Here is a 17,728-nt window from a genome sequence, read left to right on the forward strand (position 1 = left end):
GAAGGCCAAGAAGGTTAGGTCTTAGTAAAAATCACAGATCTCTTAAGTGTTGGTGACAGATTTCCAACCAAACTCACATCTCTCTTCTCCAAACATGCCCTTTCCTCAACGCTGGTACAGTGCTTACGAGTGAAGGCTCTGGAATCTGGCCTGGTGTGAACTCTGCTAAACCTGTTTCCTTACCTGGAAAATCAGGGCTCGCAGTAGAATCCACCGTACAGGAGCACGTGAGGAACAATGTGTGATAAATGCTTGGCAGATGACCTGAACAAAAATGCCCCCAGTAAATGCTCATTATTGCTATCATCAAACTACATCCTGAAGTCTCATGGCTCAGAAGCGCCACTGCACCAAAGCCAGTACGTCTAGTGTATTAATTCGGATGCAGGCTGGGTCACTGGGGTGGTTTTGAAAACATGTCCACACATTCTTTCATATTCCTCCCCTGAAAAGGAGGAGCCGAGCTCCCATTCCCTGGAGAGTGCGCTGGGCTTGTGGACCTTCTAACAAGTAGAATGAAGCAGAGGTGACAACTCCCGACTTTGGAGACTGGGTCATAAAAATGCACAGTGCACTGCAAGTGTCCTTCAAAGACATGTATCTACAGAAAAGCCATGAGGTGCGGAAGGTCTCTGCTAACAGGAGGTCCCTGTGAACAGCCATGCGAATGAGCTTGGAAGGAGATACTTTTGCTTTAGTCAAACCTCCAGTGACTGCGGGGTCGAGCCAACACTCTGGCTATGACCACAAGAGAGATCCCGAGACAAAAAACCACACAGTTCATTCACACCGAATTCCTGACCCACAGAAACTATGGAACAATAAATTTTTGTTGTTTTAAGCCACCGAGTTTTGGGGTAATGTGATGTTTAGCAATGGATAAATAATACAGCTATTGTAGCAAAGAGACATAAAAATGCAGAGGCTCGAAAAAATCTCATTTATTTCTGTCTTGTAAATATTCCAAGAAAAGGAGGGGCAAGGCAAGAAGGAAGCACGGCTTCCCAAAGCCATCCGGAGACTCAGGTTTTTTTCTCTTGCTACTTGGCTTTATCCTGAGATGTGCTCCTTGCTCATCCATGGCTTGCCAGTAACCGGTCTTACGTTTCAACCCCAAGGGAGGGTATGAAAGAGTGGGGGGGACAGCGTCTTCTCTGTAAGAAATAGAGCATTACTCTTGTTCCCATTCCACTGGTGAGAATTTAGTCACATGGTCCCACCTAGCTGCAAAGGAGGCTGGGAAATGGAGTCTCTAGGTGGACAGTCATGAGCTCCGCTGAAACTCAGGGTGGTTCTATTAATCACAGCGAGAAATGGAGAATGGAATGGAATCTAGTGGACGATGAGTGGTCCCTCCCTACCCGAGCCCTGGTGTTGGTGCCTTCTCTGAGACTTTCAGTTACTTACCTTTCCAGGGCTGCTTTCTCCTTTTTAAAGTGAAGAATTGGGTAAGATTGGTGGATTCCAAACCATTTTTTTAAGCAGAATCTTTCTATTAAATAATATTTTAAAACAGAAACTACCTGTATAAAAGAAATAAAAACAGATCTGCTCCGTTTGAATCACCATGGGGTGTCTCTCCCTGTACCTGCGCCCCATGGAAAGTTATTTGAAAGGCTAGGGCTCTGTGAGGCGTGGTCAGAAAATCACCGAATGAAGAATGCTCCTGGATTCCTTCCAGTTCTGGCGTTGTTGAGGTCGTGATCGTTCACCTGTGTGTTCTGAGCTGAGCTGGATCACAGCCTTGTCTTGCTTGGCAGCTGGGGGTTAGCTGGACCCGCAGGTGTCGGCAGAGGACACGTTAGAAGGAGCCTTTGCTCTGGGCGTCTGGCCTCTCTTCACTTCTTTGACCCCTTTCCTGATCTTGTGACATATTTCTCCTTTCTCCTAATGCAAACGAGTGTCCTCTCATCCCTGGGCTAGGGGCCAACGTGCGCGCAGCTAGGAAAGAGTGTTCTAAGTTGCCAGTACAACTTAGCCTTGTGTTCAGTCTCGCAGGTGGGGATGTGGAGATTCTTGAAGTGAACTCTGTCTTCCTCCCAGGGTAATTTTTTTTTTAAGATTTTATTTATTTATTTGAGAAAGAGAGAGAGCACGAGCAGGGGGAGAGGCAGAGGGAGAGGGAGAGGGAGAGGGAGAGGGAGAAGCAGACTCCCCGCTGAGCAGGCAGCCCAAAGTGGGGCTCCATTCCAGGACCCTAAGATCATGACGGCAGTGGAAGGCAGACGCTTAACCGACTGAGCCACCCAGGCGCCCCCTCACCCCCGGGGTTAATATTTCTACTGCCCCTCTTGCCTTGTCCTCTTCCGGGCTGCCATTGGCCTCAACTGAGATTAGGAGCTCAGGTTCTGTCCAGGTCATAAGTGTTGGATGTGGACTTGCCCGGCCCCGACCCAGTTTGTGAGTGAACTCCAGAGACTAGCAGGGAGAGGCCCCTCCCCTCTGATTTTTCCCTACCCCAAATAATCCCACAATTCTCAAAAATACAAACTGCCTCAGGGAAAGTTACCTAGGGGGAAGAGAGTTCCTTTTTTTTAGTCTGCAGACCGTCACAATGTGGTCGATAAACAGTCCTCTCCCTGCTGCCCAAGGAAGCCACTTTCTACTTGTTTCCACCGGCTTCCAAGGTTCCTTCCTGAGAGACTGGCGGTGCTCGCCACCTTCCCCAGTCCATCTCCAGATGCTAAATGAGAACTGGGCAGAGGGCTTAAGTGTCTGCCAGATCAAGGGAACAATGCTAGGCCATTTCAAAGGCTAGTGACCACTGGCCACAAACAGAACATTCCAAGAACAGCTGGGGTTGAGATGGGGATTGGGACCCATCAGAAGGTGAACCACTCTGGGCTTCGTGGGATAAGGAACATCTTACATTTCTGAGTAAGATGTTAGAACCCCGTGGGGTTGGTTTACCGCAGGGGCTGCAGGCAAATCATCTTAAGAAGAGAAGAAGGTTCAGTGTAAGAACCCGTATGTGATGGGTCATGATGAACTGGACAGCAGGTGGTACCTCATCGAAACGGGGCAGCCCCCACTTACCACTGTCATGTGGAGACGTAGGCTCACTGCCCCGTTCAACTTTTTAAAAAGAAGCTAGAAATCCACATTTTGTGGGACATTTCCCACGCGTTGACACATTGCGCAGAGCACGGAGCGCCCTCTGCTGGCAGGTTCCCCTCTCTGGCTGCCACTTTGTTACCCCTGAGGGTGAGCCCTTCCCACGTGCACCTTTCTCCCTCTACCATGTGTCACCAGCTCCCAAACAAACAAACACCACCACAACACCATAGTAGAGATTAGTCTCGGCATTTTGAACCAGTGGCTAGATGTTCACATGGAAAGGTCTTCGTGGAGAGTCCAGGGGCTTACACCCCTTTCCCATTTCTGTTGTAACAAATCATCATGAACGGAATGGCTTACACAGTGCGAATTTATTATCTTACAGTTTTGTCCATCAGAAGTCTGACGTGAGTCTCATGGGGCTAAAATCAAGCCCTGTCTGCAGCGCTGTGTTCCCTCCTGGAGCATCAGGGGAGAACCCATTTTCTTGCCTTTTCCCCCGCTTCTAGAAGCCACCAGCATTCCTTCGTTCATGACCCCCTTCCTTGTCCTCTAAGCCAGCAATGGGGGTTCGGCCCCCACATCAAATCTCTCATCGCAGCGTGAAACGGTTCTCTGCTTTTCAGGATTCATGTGATTGGGCCCACCAGGCAATCCGGTGTTATTTCCTCACGCAAGTTTGCAGTGTAAAGTGTTTTTTGTTTTTTAATTTGTTTAAGCAATCTCTACACCCAACGTGGGGCTTGAACTCACGACCCCGAGATCAAGAGTCACATGTTCCACCCGCGGAGCCAGCCAGGTGTTCCACAAAGCTGTAGTTTAAAGGCTTCTGCAAAATCCCTCTTGCCACACGAAGTAACATTTTTATAGGATCCAGACACTAAGGTATGAACAGGGCTCTTCCCTAAACTTTTGAATCTTTTGCTCCCTCTTCAAAAAAAAGCTCTGGGGAGAGAAACCTATGATAAACAGCTTGCTTCCTTTCTTTTCTTTTCTTTTCTTTTCTTTTCTTTTCTTTCTTTCTTTCTTTCTTTCTTTCTTTCATTATTTTTAAAAAGTTTTAATTCCACATACAGTGTTATATTAGTTTCAGGTGTACAATAGAGAGATTTGACAATTCTGTACGCTACCCAGTGTTCATCACAAGTGCATTCTTACCCCCCATCACCTATTTCACCCTCTCCTCTGGTAACCAACAGTTTGGGTTTATCTTCCTTCATAACCATACTCACCCTCCCCCCGTCAGGCTTCCTTCTCTGTAAGAGATTATTCTAGCAGGGGCCTTTCTGTGCAGCCAGGCCCGGCCCTCTCCAGCCAGCGTAACGCTCACCAGCATAATGCTCTCCGGCTCCAGTCCCATCTGCTACCTTGGGGCTCAGCTGGTCTCGCTTAGCTCCCCTCCCTGTGGAGCTTCTCAGCTGGGATTAGTTACAGGGTGAGGGACCGAGCAAACATTCCTCCCTCTCCCCAGACGCAGAGACGGCTCTGGGGCTTGCCGCAAAGCTTGGAGTCCCCATCACCCAGGCCGGGGCAGGAGCAGAGCAGGACACTGATGGGGCCGCTGTCCCCCAGGGGTAGGGCCTGGCTGGCTGGAAGCTCAGGCTGCTTCTTCTTCTTCTTCTTCTTCTTCTTCTTCTTCTTCTTTTTTCAAAGATTTCATTTATTCATTTGACAGAGAGAGAGACAGCCAGCGAGAGAGGGAATACAGGCAGGGGGAATGGGAGAGGAAGAAGCAGGCTCCCAGCAGAGCAGGGAGACCTATGCGGGGCTCGATCCCAGGACCCTGGGATCACGCCCTAAGCCGAAGGCAGATGCTTAACGACTGAGCCACTCAGGCACCCCTCTTTTTTTTTTTTTTAAGATTTTATTTATTTATCTGTCAGAGAGAAAGAGCACAAGCAGGGGGAGTGGCAGGCAGAGGGAGAATCAGGTTCCCCGCTGAGCAAGGAGCCCGATGTGGGGCTTGATCCCAAGCCCCTGGGACCGTGACCTGAGCCAAAGGCAGACCCTTAACAGGCTGAGCCACCCAGGCGACAAGAGCTCATTTTATCCTGTCTATTGTCAAGTCCTTTGCTTGAGTTCAAATGGCCAACTGCTCCCAAGAAGAGGATTAGGGAGTCAGGACTTTGAGCATGGGTTTTGGCAGGTGGGAGGAAGACCAAGCTGGGATAGCGTCCCCCGCCCCCAACCCGGGGGGGCCCTTGGGAGGATAGCATCTATTCCATGCAATGACCCCACCCCTTCTCTCCCTGGAACCGTATACGTCCATAGCAAACACACACGCATACACAGGCCCGCTTACAACCTTCAGCCGTGCAGTTAGGGACGGAAGGCATGGCAACAGGATGATTACACCAGGGTGAACCCTAGCACTTCCACGGGCCACGCGGGTGTCCTTGTGAAAAATATTTCACCTCAGCTGCCCTGTTCTTAAGCAGCGCCAATGACACCTTTCATGGGGTTCCTGGGAGGATGAAATGAGTTACTATCTTAATATCTGTAAAGGCAGAAGACTGCCTCACCAGAGCTGTTGCAGGGCTTTGTGAAAGGATACGGACATGTAACCTGCTCTGAGAGGATCTTTGGCCAAATCTACTTTACTAGCTAGGGTTCTCTACGTTCTCTCCTAGAAGTTAGAAGTAAGTTCTCCAGTGACTCAGCTTGAAACGATGCTAGGGGATTTGCGTGAGGCACATTCCGCCTGCACTCATACAGCTGTATTATAACTTATTTAAGCATATCTCCTCCCCACGTGGGGCTCGAACTCACCTGCTCTGTGAGGATAATCTTTGGCCAAATCAACTCCAGTAGCTATACCTTCCTACTAGAAGTTAGAAGATGCTGCAGAGAGCATCAGTAGTGAGAGATGCACGTACTGGACCAGAACAAAGGAGGTGCCAAGGCCACGGCACTCCGTACTGGTCAGGTCAACAGGAAGTTCGTTCAAGAGCCTGAGTTACTTCTGGGTTTTTTGTACTTATTCTTAAGTCCTCCTGCCCACGGTTCTGATAAGGAGTCGATGCATTTTAATTAGAATCCACATTCCTGGGGCGCCCGGGTGGCGCAGTCGTTAAGCATCTGCCTTCGGCTCAGGGCGTGATCCTGGGGTCCTGGGATCGAGCCCCGCATCGGGCTCCTCTGCTGTGAGCCTGCTTCTTCCTCTCCCACTCCCCCTGCTTGTGTTCCCTCTCTCGCTGACTGTCTCTCTGTCATATAAATACATAAAACCTTAAAAAAAAAAAGAATCCACATTCCTAATGAAGGCCTTAGATAAACTTAACCCTCAACAGCACTAGAAGTTTGAGGTCCTGGCGACTCCATTTTGCTCGAAACACCGAGACCAGCGCTGGTTTGCCACAAACGGAAGGAGAAGCCACTGTGGGCAAGGCTGGGGAGGAAACCTGAAACAGGACGAATGCAGACTCTTGGAAACAATCAGAGCGGTTAGGCGGAAAGCAGGGGACACAGGAGAGCCAGGAGAGCTGGCTTCACACCACGGGGAGGGATGGGGCAAGAGAAAGAACACTTGTTAAATACTGACTGGGCTCTGAGTACTGTATTGCATAGCTAATGAAAAGCCTCTTGCAACCCTGTGGGAGCAGACAGACTCTCACACGTGACGAGGTGGGGAAGAGGCAAAGTGACGTGCCCAAAGGCTCTCAGAGCCAGGAAGCCCAGGTACTGACAGACCTCTTGGCCTCATGTCACGACCACGGTAACGGGACTGCATAATGCCTATGTGATATTAGAGCTTTCTCATATTCAGAGCTGGTAAACGGGCATGGAAGCTATGTACCCATTCCTTACCATCGAAGGTGTCCAAGGAGGGGCTTGATTAAAAAGATGATTCATTTATGCCTTGTTGGAGGATGGAAATGGATCATCCAGGAAGGCACCTTCCAGCTTTGAGATTCTGAGTTTCTATATTTTGGGGTAAGATAGACTCTTCAGGTTTATAAAGTGATTCCCCCCCTCCATATTTTTCACTTTCTTTTCTGTCCCCTTCTATTCATGCAGGTATTCTCTTCTGGGAACCTGTCTTTTTTAAGAGGAGGGATGCGGTGGCTGGCAGTTTAGGCAGCTGGGATAACAGAAAGACCATACTGCTCTCTCTGGTTAGTGAGTCTAAATTTTTACTAAGTTTACTAAGCAGACTGCGTTACACTCTAATGAGGCAAACCTGGAAAGATGACAAGAGGAAGCAATTACACCACCCCTCTTTCCCTCTCCTCCAATTCCTTGGTACCAGGCAAAGCCCAGACGCCCTGAATGTAGAATTTAGGGCTGGGGTTGATTTAAGATTCATATTCTGCTATCCCATCATGATGGGGACTTGATATAGAAAGTGGACATTTTCTGACAATAAAGCGATATTTCTTATACACCTGAGCTTGGCTGGGAACAGAGACCTATTTTAAGCCTGGCAGGTGGAGGGTGTGCCTTCCCCGCTCCTACACAAAGGGGTTGCAAGCCTCAGGTTTCTGGTCCTCTGCTGCCCCTGTGTGGACGTAGCGGGAAATAACACTTCAAGATTTCGCTTGTGGCCCGAGTAAAATTGGACTTGAGAGAAAGTACCGCCCCCTGAGGACCCCTGGAGGTTTATGACCACGATGAGGGAGTCAGGAACTGTTGCTAGCCCCTGAAAGCTGGGCGTTTCCAGGAGAGAGGTGGGGAGCCCCTACAAGCTGTCAATGACTTCAACAGGAGCTTGTCTTGTCCACCGTCTTTATTTTTCCTCCAGACACCTGCCGCCAGAAAGCAAGCGATCGTCCAAAGACTCCCAGGCATGCACCCCTGCAGCTCTTGGCCGCGACCAGCGCCCGCGGGCACCGCGCCAATTCTCCCACGCCTCCTCTTCCTGCGCTTGGAGTAACAAGTCTATGAGTGTCTCCCTCTGGTTTCACAGCTTTCCACACTCTCTCTTTACCGTCTGTCTCTACACCGCCATCTACACAACATATCTACACTGTCACGTTCGTGCTTGCAGCATCCCTGACTCCTTGCACGGGCACAGGACAGAGATGGCACTTCTGTTTTGATAAGTGAGCGAAGGGAACACTTGGGCACAATGGGGGGGGGAAGGGGCTCTGGGTCACTGGGGTGTCTGAATCCCAGGACTGCCGTCTACCTACAGCTTAGCTGCTTCCTTCCCTGGTCACTTCCCTCCTGGGTGCCCAGCACAACGCCCAACCTCACTCCCCACCCCCTCCCGACCAATAGCGACAGTGGTGGGAGCCCCAGCCCTCTTGCTCTCCTGCCCACAGGAGAGGATGGGATATCTGGGCCTCCTCTCTCCAGCTGGGAGCCAGGGCCAAATGCACCTGGCTGGACCTCCTCTCCCCTCCCCTCATGCCTCCAGACCCTGCCGCAGCCTGCGGTCCAGGGCCAGGAGCTGCCGCAAGAAGCCCCGGTTGGGGATGATGCCTCGGTGGTCTTTGACTTTCTTGATGGCCTCCACGAGGGTGAGGCGGTGATACAGCATGAGGTAGGCCAGTACCAGTGTGGCGGATCGGCTCACTCCCACGGCACAGTGGACCAGGATCTTCCCTGCGAGGACAGACACGCGAGGCGGCTGTGGGACTGTCGGTGGTGGGCTGGAGGCGGCTACAGGGCCAGGTGAGGAGGAAGACGGGGAAGCAGGTGCGCACGGAGACTGGATGGGGTGCAGATTGGGGGCAGGAAGAAGGCCGACCCCTGGGAGGCCTGGACGGGGTAAGATGGACACCGTGCAGCAGCTTACTGTCCGGGAGCCTGGAAAGGGCTACCGGGGAGACCGATGCGCTCGTCTAGCACCCGGTAGGGATCCAGTGAGCGCTCCGAGTGCATTAGCATTGGCGCTCTGTTAACACTTTGGATTATTTCCTTCTCTTCTCCTGCACTGCCTTTTACAAAGAGTGGAGAGAGTTTTTCTTGCCTTTGTATCAGATCCTGAGCGTTCTGTCCTGTCATTCAAATCTCTCCAGCCTTGCACCCTCCGGCTTTTCCCTAACTCCACGTCCGTGGTTCCTTCCCTCCCCCTGGCTTTCCCCTCCTACCTCCTGGCTGGCTCAGCGCCCGGTGGATGAAGTCGGCAGCCGTCTGGAAGTGGATGCTCATGTCAAAGGCTGGCGAGTCATGGGCCTCGACACCCAGGTAGCGGATGCCCAGCCCCTCATAGGCCTCGGGCGTGCCTCGCCACCTGCTGTGTGACGCATTGAGGACGTGGGTGATGCCCAGGCGGCGGAGCTCCCGGCGGTTGTTAGCTATGTCCCTGCATTGAGTAGAGGATAAAGGGAGGGTGGGGAAGCTAGGCCCTGGGGAAGCCCTGGCCTCCACCCTGGCCACTGCCTAGCTGACGTCACTGGCTCCATGCCTCTGCTGTACTTACTGAGGACCCAGAGGGGGGAACCAAGATGGGCAACGACCTGGAGTCTCGTCCTTGAGCAAGGGTTGAGGGTACTGGGGAGGTTCTGCCTGGAGAAGAGAAGACTAATGGGGCGGGCGAACGATGGCCATCATAAAATACTGAAAGAGTCCTCCAGGCAGCGGGATTTTACTTGATCTGTGGGAAGGATCGACTGGCTCTGTACGTTGTGTGCGGAAGTATGTACTAACTGTGGAATCCAGCTGGAGAAAGACGGAAATGCCTTGGGAGAGAATGACTCTCCTGTCACTGGGGTATTCAAGCAGAGAGAGGAGCTCAATGTGTAGGCATGGATGTGCCAGGGGGGATTTGGACCTCAGCTGGGTCCCTGCTAACCTCGAGGTGATAGGATTCTGACCCTTGCTCCCACACCTAAGTCCCCTGTTACTTTCTACTCTCTCTGACACTCAGAATCTTCTCATGTTCTACCAGTTATTCCATGCTCACACGGACCCTGTTTTATGAAGTCCCCTTCGGACGTTCCTCTGGCCCATCCCCCTCAGCTTAGTGGCCGACGCCTCTCAGGCAAGACGGCCACGCCTCCGGGCCATCGCCCTGTCCAGTGCGAAGTCCTCAAGTACAACGAGCACTGAACTTGAACCTCCAAGTCCTGGCTCTGCTACTTACGACCTGTGTGACCTTGGGCCAGTCACAACGTCTCTGAGCTTCAGTTTTGCCATCTGTAACCTGGGGGCAGTGGTACCTACCTCACAAGGCTGTTGTGAAGATTAAGGGAGAAAATGCACATGAAAGACCCTTGTAGGGGCGCCTGGGTGGCACAGCGGTTGAGCGTCTGCCTTCGGCTCAGGGCGTGATCCCGGCGTTACGAGATCGAGCCCCACATCAGGCTCCTCCGCTATGAGCCTGCTTCTTCCTCTCCCACTCCCCCTGCTTGTGTTCCCTCTCTCGCTGGCTATCTCTCTCTCTGTCGAATAAATAAATAAAATCTTTAAAAAAAAAAAGAAAGACCCTTGTAGACTATGAAGCCCGCGAGAGACAGAAGGGAGGGCACTCCTCCCTGGTGCTCTTCTCTCCAGGGCGCCATCCTGAAGGACCTCTGCATGCTGCGGCGGCTTTGCCTGCTCAACCCTTCGGCTTCCTACCCACTTCCTGGCTCCCGGTGGCTGCCTTTTGCCAGCATCTCAGCACAACAGATAAAGTCAGGGGAGTCACCTGTCCACCCCATGGCATCGGCACTCAATAATTAATTTTGCTAAGTGAGTGACGTTATTACCGGAACAGAGACTCTCTCTCCAGAGTTGGGTATGTCAATAATCCTGTCCCAACTGGCCCAAACCCTCCAGCCTCCACTCTGCCCATGCACCCCTGCCCCTCCCTCCTCAACCTGGAACCAACAACACGACTCAGCGCCTCCCTACCACCCTTCTCCTTTCTTCTTGCATGCGTACACACACACACACACACACACACACACACACGTGCAGCCATGACCCCGGGCTGCCGGGTACATACTGGTCTCCGAGGTAGAGGCCCGGCCAGACCTCATCGGCATGGTTACAGGCGGTCTTGCCTGTGTAGAGGAGCCTCTCCAACTCAAAGACGTTGAGGAAGGGATGCGGAACAGCTGGCATCTCCTCCAGGGCCCCTCTAGTGCGAACAGGAGACCGTGAGCCGCTCCGGGAGAAGCGGGCCATAAAAGTCATGGAGGCCCAGAGCCAGTTGCCGGGGCACATCTTAGAGGCGGCTGCTGGGGTGGGTGCACTGATGATGGGTCTGTCTCCAGGTAGCTGTTGCTGGAGGAGGGATGGAAAGGAGACACTCCTGAGCAGGTCCAGAGCAGCTGCTTCCCTTCTTGCTAACGGGGCTGGGCCCTGGGGAGAAGCTTCTCAAGGGAGGGAAGGGAAGTCCGGCCCCAGTGGGGGGGTGGGGGCTCCACAATTACTCTCTCCAAGCTGCCGCAGCTCCTTTCTGCTCTTTGGCTCAGCCAGGCAAGGAGGTGGGAGTCACATGTCCTTGTTTACGGGGACAGGGAGCTGCCCAGCTGCTGGCTTTCTGCTCCACCACTCCACCCCCACTCCCAACACACAGACAGAAACACACACACACAGTTGATATTTGGGTGGCAGTGCCCATTGCGGGAGCTCCTGCCAGCCGGAATCTGGGTCTCATCTGCCTGGGGCTCCAGGCAGAGAGCCCAGGGAGCTGGGATGGAAATAGGGGTGGCTTTGGACCCATCCAGAGAGAATTAGCAGGAAGACAGCAGCAGCTGGGGCCATGACAAATGCCAAGCCCGTCTCCCTCAGGGCCAGAGAGATGGGCTGCTTTAACCCATTCCTGCCCTGCCTCTGCCTCAGGGTTAAGCCTGCTATGGGAAGTGTATGTTGGGGGCTGGGGTGAGTGGGGAAGAGCACTAAAGAGGAAGTGTAAGTTTTTGAAAAATACTTGCCGAAGGCATGCGCTAATGGAGGAAGGGGCCAAGCTATGTGCCCAACAGCCAAGGGACTCTCCTTTGATCAGCATACAGAAATTATTGATCAAACATCATCTCCCCTGAGAGGCTTTCTGAGTCAAGCAGGGCTGGAGTAATGCGTCTGGGTGTGTGGGGGAGAGGCGGAGGCTGGGGGCTGAGGAAGGGCAGGGATGAGGGCTCCTGCCAGGCCCAGGGGCTCAGAGACTGAAATGACCATCTGTGTTGCTGTTGGAGTCAAGTGACCCTATGCGGGCCATGGAGTTGGCAGTGAGGGGCTTGGCTGCTGTGCCCTGGACTCTCTGTGGACAGCTGGCCTTTCTGAAAGTGGGAGCTCGCGCAAAAATGCAGAGCTGAGAAGAGCCAGCCTTTCAGACTTGTCCTGGGTCCTTCAGGCAGAGAGGCCACTGTGACAAGAGCCCCCTCTCTCCTCCTCCTCCCTCTCTCCCATCAGCAGGGTGGGTTGGTCCCAAGGATTCCCCTTCCACTCCCTTCCTGGTCCTCAACCAAAAGTCTAGTAGCGAGAGGCCATCTTTGACCTGCACACACTCTGCGAACCCATCCCTCCCTGTGAGCCAGGGACCAGGCTCTCCTACCCCCAGGCCAGGGGAGACCATTCACTAACAGGTCTTAGGAAGCAGGGGCATTAGGACCAGGGCTGCTGAGGCAAGCCTGGATCTTAGGGTGTTCAGGGAGAGAGATTTTTGCAAAGGCTGGGGCAGAAAGAGCACAGAAATATAGCCCTATAGCCACCATCGCCATCATCACCATCATCATTCCTCCATCACCACCACCATCATCATCATCATCGTCGTCGTCGTCGTCATCATCATCCTCCTGCCTTGTTTCCTCAGGCCTAAAGACCCCATCACTTTATTCCCAAACAACGGTTTCGCGAAATAGGTTCTGCTGCCCGGTGACTGATGCTAAATGGTAAAGGGGAAGCGGGAAGGAGCCCAGGGGTAGGAAGAGCTCGGTGAGACTCTAGGTCTCCCCGGGGCTGGAGGAGCCCCATTCTGTCCCGGGGTACACCCCTCGGCCTTCTCCAATCCCATCAGCCGCGTTCAGGCGCCCTTGTCCGCGGCCCCCTTCCCCCGCCCCGGCCGCCGCGGCGGTTGTAACAGGTTCATGGCTGTCGCCCCAGCCCCGGCCAGCCCAGACAGCCAGGCGCGGAGGGGGCAGGGACGGAGCCCTGGGGCGCTCAGCTAGCTCGGCTCCCGCGCCCCCTCCTCGCGCCCTCCCTCCCCCACCCCCCCAGCCCCCAGCCGTGCGCCTCCCGGCGCCGCGGGGGAGGCCACCCCCCCCCGCAGCCCCTCTACCTCGGTGCGAGCGCGGCGCGGGGTCTCAGTCCCGGAGGCCGATGGCAGGCGCAGCCAGCGCCACGGCCATGACTCTCCTGCCGCCGCCGCCGCCGCCGCCGCCGCCCCCGCCCGCTGCCGCTGCCGCTGCGAGACCGGCTGACGGATTAGCCTCTATTTTTAAGCCATGACACGCACGTCGAAGCCGGGTTCATATCGGTGTGTGTGTGTGTGTGTGTCGGTGACACACAGAGACGCAGCCTCACGCCCGGCGGTCCGAGCGGACACGCAGCGTGGACTCGCCCGCGGGTGTTTACAGACCAGACAGACCACGCAGCCGAGCAGCCCCGCCTCGCGTGCAGGCTCGGGCGGACGGGTGTTTTCGGAGCTGCGCCAATTACAAGGCATTTTGCTTGAGGATGACATTATACAAGCCGTCCCAGACGGTGCCTTCAACACACTCGCTCCTCCCCAGACAGCATTCATTAATTACACAGACACGATGGCGCGCCTCACTTGTCCATTTCTTACTCTCAAGAACACCGTGTCATTAATAACACTGGTCGGTAGCCCTTATTAGTATTTACTATATACCACGTGTTTCACAGCTCTTCACTCATTTTATCCTCACCACAGGTCTGTGAGATAGTTAGGATTATCATTGTCCCCATTTTAGGGAGGAGGAGACTGAGGCACAGGGAGGCGAAGTCATTTGCTCAGGCCACACTCTAGTTATGGACTGAGCTGAGTTTCAGACCCTGGCAACTCGAAGTTCATGTCCTTAACCCTTCTAAGCCAGTGGCCCTACACAACGGAGAAGGCACAGTGGATTTCTATCAGGAAGCCACTTCTGCCAGCTCAGTTGAGTGAACGCCTTTCCTCCTGATTCTGGAAGAAATTCATGCCCCTACCTGTTCACTTGTGCTGCCTGTTAGTGATATTTAGCTTTACTTGCTTTTCTCCTCTAATCACCTTGTCAGTTCCAAGACGGTCAACACTTCAAAAGCAAGGACGGTGCTGCTGTCCTCGGTCCCCAGTTCATGGTGTGATGGGGGAGGTGGCAGAGGCAATGACGGTCATCAGGTGATGCTGTTGAAAACCAGGCAGATGCAGACTCCAGGAGAGTTGTCTGCAGGAGGGAGGCAGGAAGTGGATAAGGTCAGGTTGGACCTGGTTTCAGATGAGAAGACATTAGCAACGGTAAGCGGAAGTCAGGATTGACTATGTTCCCAGCAGGGGTGATGAGTGAGGCTTTGATCTCTGGTCAGAGAAAGTACTTATGGCCAAAGTGACACAATCCTCAGGTCAGTTCTGTGCTAAGGAGGAGGTTCCAGGCTGCCAGCAAGGATTCATTTCCCCCCCTAGCCTTTTCCTCTCTAGAGAAGCAAACTCAATTCCTTTCCATGCCTTCTTGGCATGGCGGTTTACATGAAGAAATGAAATTTTCATCATTTAAAACAAAGGATTGGCCTGGGAAATTTGAAATTTTAATTTGTCGTCCCCAGAGAAGTCAGTAAAAAATGGTCACAAGTCAAATCGTGAAAGCACATGTTATTGGACAAACCTCATTTTAAGTGACAGAATCTTTAGGGTTGGTAGGTTGAGAAGATGTTGTAGGCGAACTTGATCTCAAGCTTTGGCAAGACTTCTGTTTCAATACTGTATTTCACTTTTCTCAAAAAGCTGGAAAATATGCTTTAATGCATGCTATGGATAACATGGGCAGATGTTTACAGGTAACCACAGACGTTGTCCATGGATCAACATCTTCGTGAAGACTATTAATGACCAGGGGTCAACCCACAACTCAGGCAGCTTTATATTTTTCTTTGTAGCTAGGAGATTTATTATGTTTCCAAGTGACACGAAACTAAATTAAGGATGAAGGGGGAGGGAGGATGGAGGAAAGGGTTACTGGGGAGAAGGGAGTGCAGAAGGTAGGACAGGAGAGGTTGGAAGCTAATAGAAGCAGCATGTATTGATAATTTATTATTTGCCAATTCCTTGGGCTTTCACACTTCTCAGCTCATTTACTCCCACCCAACTTTAAGGTGGGTTTTATTCTCATCACTGAATACATGAAGAGACTGACCCTTGGCCAGATGATAAGTTAATTCACCCACAGCTAGTCAATGGCAGAACACAGGTCCAAACCCAGGGCTATCTAATTCCAAACGGTTATATTTCAAGATGAGGCTGAGGAGTCGCTTCCTTTATAAAACCTTTGTGGATCTACCCTCTTTTGTCTTTTCCTTGTTTGTGTTGATACAGATATCTATCGAAGGACCCAGGAGCTACATATAACTTCACTTATTTCTATATTTCTTTAAAACTCTGCCCTCCATACTAGAAGGCATGAATGGATACATTATACTGGGATGAACTAAGATGGAAAAATGAGGCTACTGAAAAATAGGAATAGATTTCCAACCGGTCTCAAAAGCAATGCCTCCCTCCCCCCAAAATATTTAAGTAAGAGAGAGAGAGGAAGAAGTAGAGTGGGAAAAAAAAACCCAAGAGACACCAACAACCGTCTGTTAAATGGTAATTCTAACTCCTACCATTAACTACAGGCTGGCCACAGATCAGCTAATTTAATCCCATAAAGTAGGTATTATTAATTCCATTTTACAGTTGAGGAAACAGGTTTAGAGTGGTGGTAAATCCACTCTGCAGCGGCCCAGTAGCTAATAAGGGGGATTTGAGCATGGATTTAAACCCAGGACTGTTTTAAACCAAAGCCTGTGCCTCAAATCACTGTAGCGAGTAGGCATACCTAAAGAAAAAGCATAGCAGTAGTTAAAACGTACCAAGACCTACCGTGTGTCAGGCATTCCGCAGGAATTACATGAAGGAAGGCTTGCTCAGCCTTGAGTCCTGGTCCCTTAGGGGGCGTGGCTCGCCAGGGGCAAGACCCGCCCGGTGTGCGCGCTAGAGGCGGGAGAGGCTGGGGACGCGGCTGCTGCAGGGCACGGGTTTCCCCTACGCAAGACCCCCCAAAAGCACGGGGACCTGACTTCCCTCCCACCGCCACGCGCTAAGTGCCGCCACGCCCATCGCTCCCCAAGCTCGTCCACCCCGGGCTCGTCCACCCCGACCCCTGCTGCAGGTTTAGACAGCATTTTCATCAGAAGGGTCCAGTAGCCCAAGATGGACAATTGTGACTTTATTTAGCGGTGGGAGTGTAGAGAGGGGAGGCGGGGCAGAAGACTCGATGTCCTTTGAGGTGCCCTGTGTTGACTCTCCTTCTTTTTCTACATCTCCATTCTCCCAGTGCCTGTCCTTTGGCTTCTTCCTCCGGCCCTAGTTAGCGCCTCCTCTCCCCTAGGTTCGCACGTGAGATTGGTGGGCCTGTCCTCTCGAGTGTCCGGGTGTGAGGGAGCATTTCCTCTGCCCGGCTCCTGCTGGTTCTGAATTGGGGGTGGGAAGAAGCACGTGGGTACTTTTGGTAGAGGGACAACCCGGCTTTGCTTCAACTCTAATAACGTCCTCTCCACCTCTCCTGCAATGCATTCTGTAGCCACTTTCCTCCGGGTTTACCTAAGGGTGAACATATCTTACCGCTGTGAATATTCACTTTCTCCTAAGAGCCACAAATTATCACACCGAGCAGATATTCCTTCCATTAGTCTGACTTTGGAATGAAAATAAACGCTGGACAGGCTAGCACTCTCTGCCCTTATAGCAGAAATAAACCAGGACATTACGTGCAAATAAAACAGGATACAAAGGGAATATGCAGCAAATCCGCCTATTAAAAAAAGAAGGGAAGAAAAAGAAAAGCCCGTATAAACACACATTTTGAAAAAGACTGGAAGGAAATATGCCAAAAAATTAAAAGAGGTCATCTCCAGACGAAGTGGGATGACATAATTTTTATCTTGTGCTTTAAAATACCTAAATTTCCCAGTTTTTCTACAGCCCGTATGAATTCATCTTAAATGTCAGCTCTATGAAATTGGTTGAGATTTCCTTAATGGCTTTCTGTGTGGCCAATTTTTAGCAAACGTCCCAAACATGCTTGAAGAGGCTACTTAATCTCTGTTTTGGAATGCAAGTTTCTGTCTTTCCCTCCTATATAAGGTTTTAAAATACTCTAAATCCTTATTATTTTTTTAATCTTAATTTACCAGCTTTTGAGAAATGGATTAAAATCTCCCAGGATTATGGGTTTGTTAATTCCTTAGTCTAATTGATGAAGGCTATTTGGAAGGCAGGGAAGCAGGGAAAAGCCCCCCACCCCACCCTAAGAGGAAACCACACTTAAGAGGATTTCTCACCACCCTGGAAAGAGCCCTCCATCCTATTCCATGTGATAGATAGATGACAAAAACCTGATTGGATGACCCGCACAGGAAGGGTTAATCAGATTAGAACAACCCACCAACAAACCCATAAAAATCCCTAGATTTAGAAACCCCAATGGCAATCCCTTCAGGTCCCCTGCCTGCTTGGGAAGCTTTGTACTATCACTTTGCTATCGCTCAATAAACCTTGCTTTGCTGCCCACCACTCTGTCTGGCCGACTTCTCCATTCTTCAA

At 51.8% G+C, this 17,728-nt stretch overlaps 1 protein-coding gene and 1 long non-coding RNA gene across 4 annotated transcripts in view; both read right to left on the reverse strand.

Annotated features, from left to right (window-relative positions):
* Positions 1-7,765: 7,765 nt before the first annotated feature.
* On the reverse strand, positions 7,766-13,516 carry DUSP26 (dual specificity phosphatase 26). 2 transcript variants are annotated; one of them, XM_040643294.1, is made up of 5 exons: positions 13,208-13,516; positions 12,657-12,814; positions 10,934-11,214; positions 9,093-9,307; positions 7,766-8,604 (listed from the first exon to the last, which is right to left on the reverse strand). In XM_040643294.1, the coding sequence occupies exons 2-5, from the start codon at positions 12,663-12,665 to the stop codon at positions 8,405-8,407; spliced, it is 705 nt and encodes a 234-aa protein (XP_040499228.1). In that variant the 5' UTR covers positions 12,666-12,814; positions 13,208-13,516; the 3' UTR covers positions 7,766-8,404. The 2 variants fall into 2 exon arrangements, with proteins under 2 accessions (XP_040499228.1, XP_040499230.1); XM_040643296.1 differs by lacking the exon at positions 12,657-12,814 and having other exon boundaries at positions 13,208-13,515.
* Positions 13,517-13,797: 281 nt separating this feature from the next.
* The window catches only part of LOC121105649, a 101,103-nt gene continuing 97,172 nt past the window's right edge, over positions 13,798-17,728 (reverse strand). Inside the window, exon 5 of one of the 2 annotated variants that reach the window (XR_005838265.1) lies at positions 13,798-14,315. This is a non-coding gene — a long non-coding RNA (uncharacterized LOC121105649). Of the gene's footprint in view, positions 14,316-16,420; positions 16,938-17,728 lie in introns of those variants that run through there. The other variant, XR_005838264.1, reaches the window with a different exon arrangement.

Source organism: Ursus maritimus, unplaced genomic scaffold, assembly GCF_017311325.1.
Source record: "Ursus maritimus isolate PB19 unplaced genomic scaffold, ASM1731132v1 scaffold_28, whole genome shotgun sequence".
In the NCBI taxonomy this organism is placed as follows: domain Eukaryota; kingdom Metazoa; phylum Chordata; class Mammalia; order Carnivora; family Ursidae; genus Ursus; species Ursus maritimus.

What these genes read in the sequence shown, in the direction of transcription:
- DUSP26 (XM_040643294.1), bottom strand. An exon ending in GGCCTCTACCTCGGAGACCA is followed by an intron (nt 9,308 to 10,933) that starts GTATGTACCCGG and finishes TACTCAATGCAG; the next exon opens with GGACATAGCTAACAACCGCC. An exon ending in GGCGCTGAGCCAGCCAGGAG is followed by an intron (nt 8,605 to 9,092) that starts GTAGGAGGGGAA and finishes CTGTCCTCGCAG; the next exon opens with GGAAGATCCTGGTCCACTGT.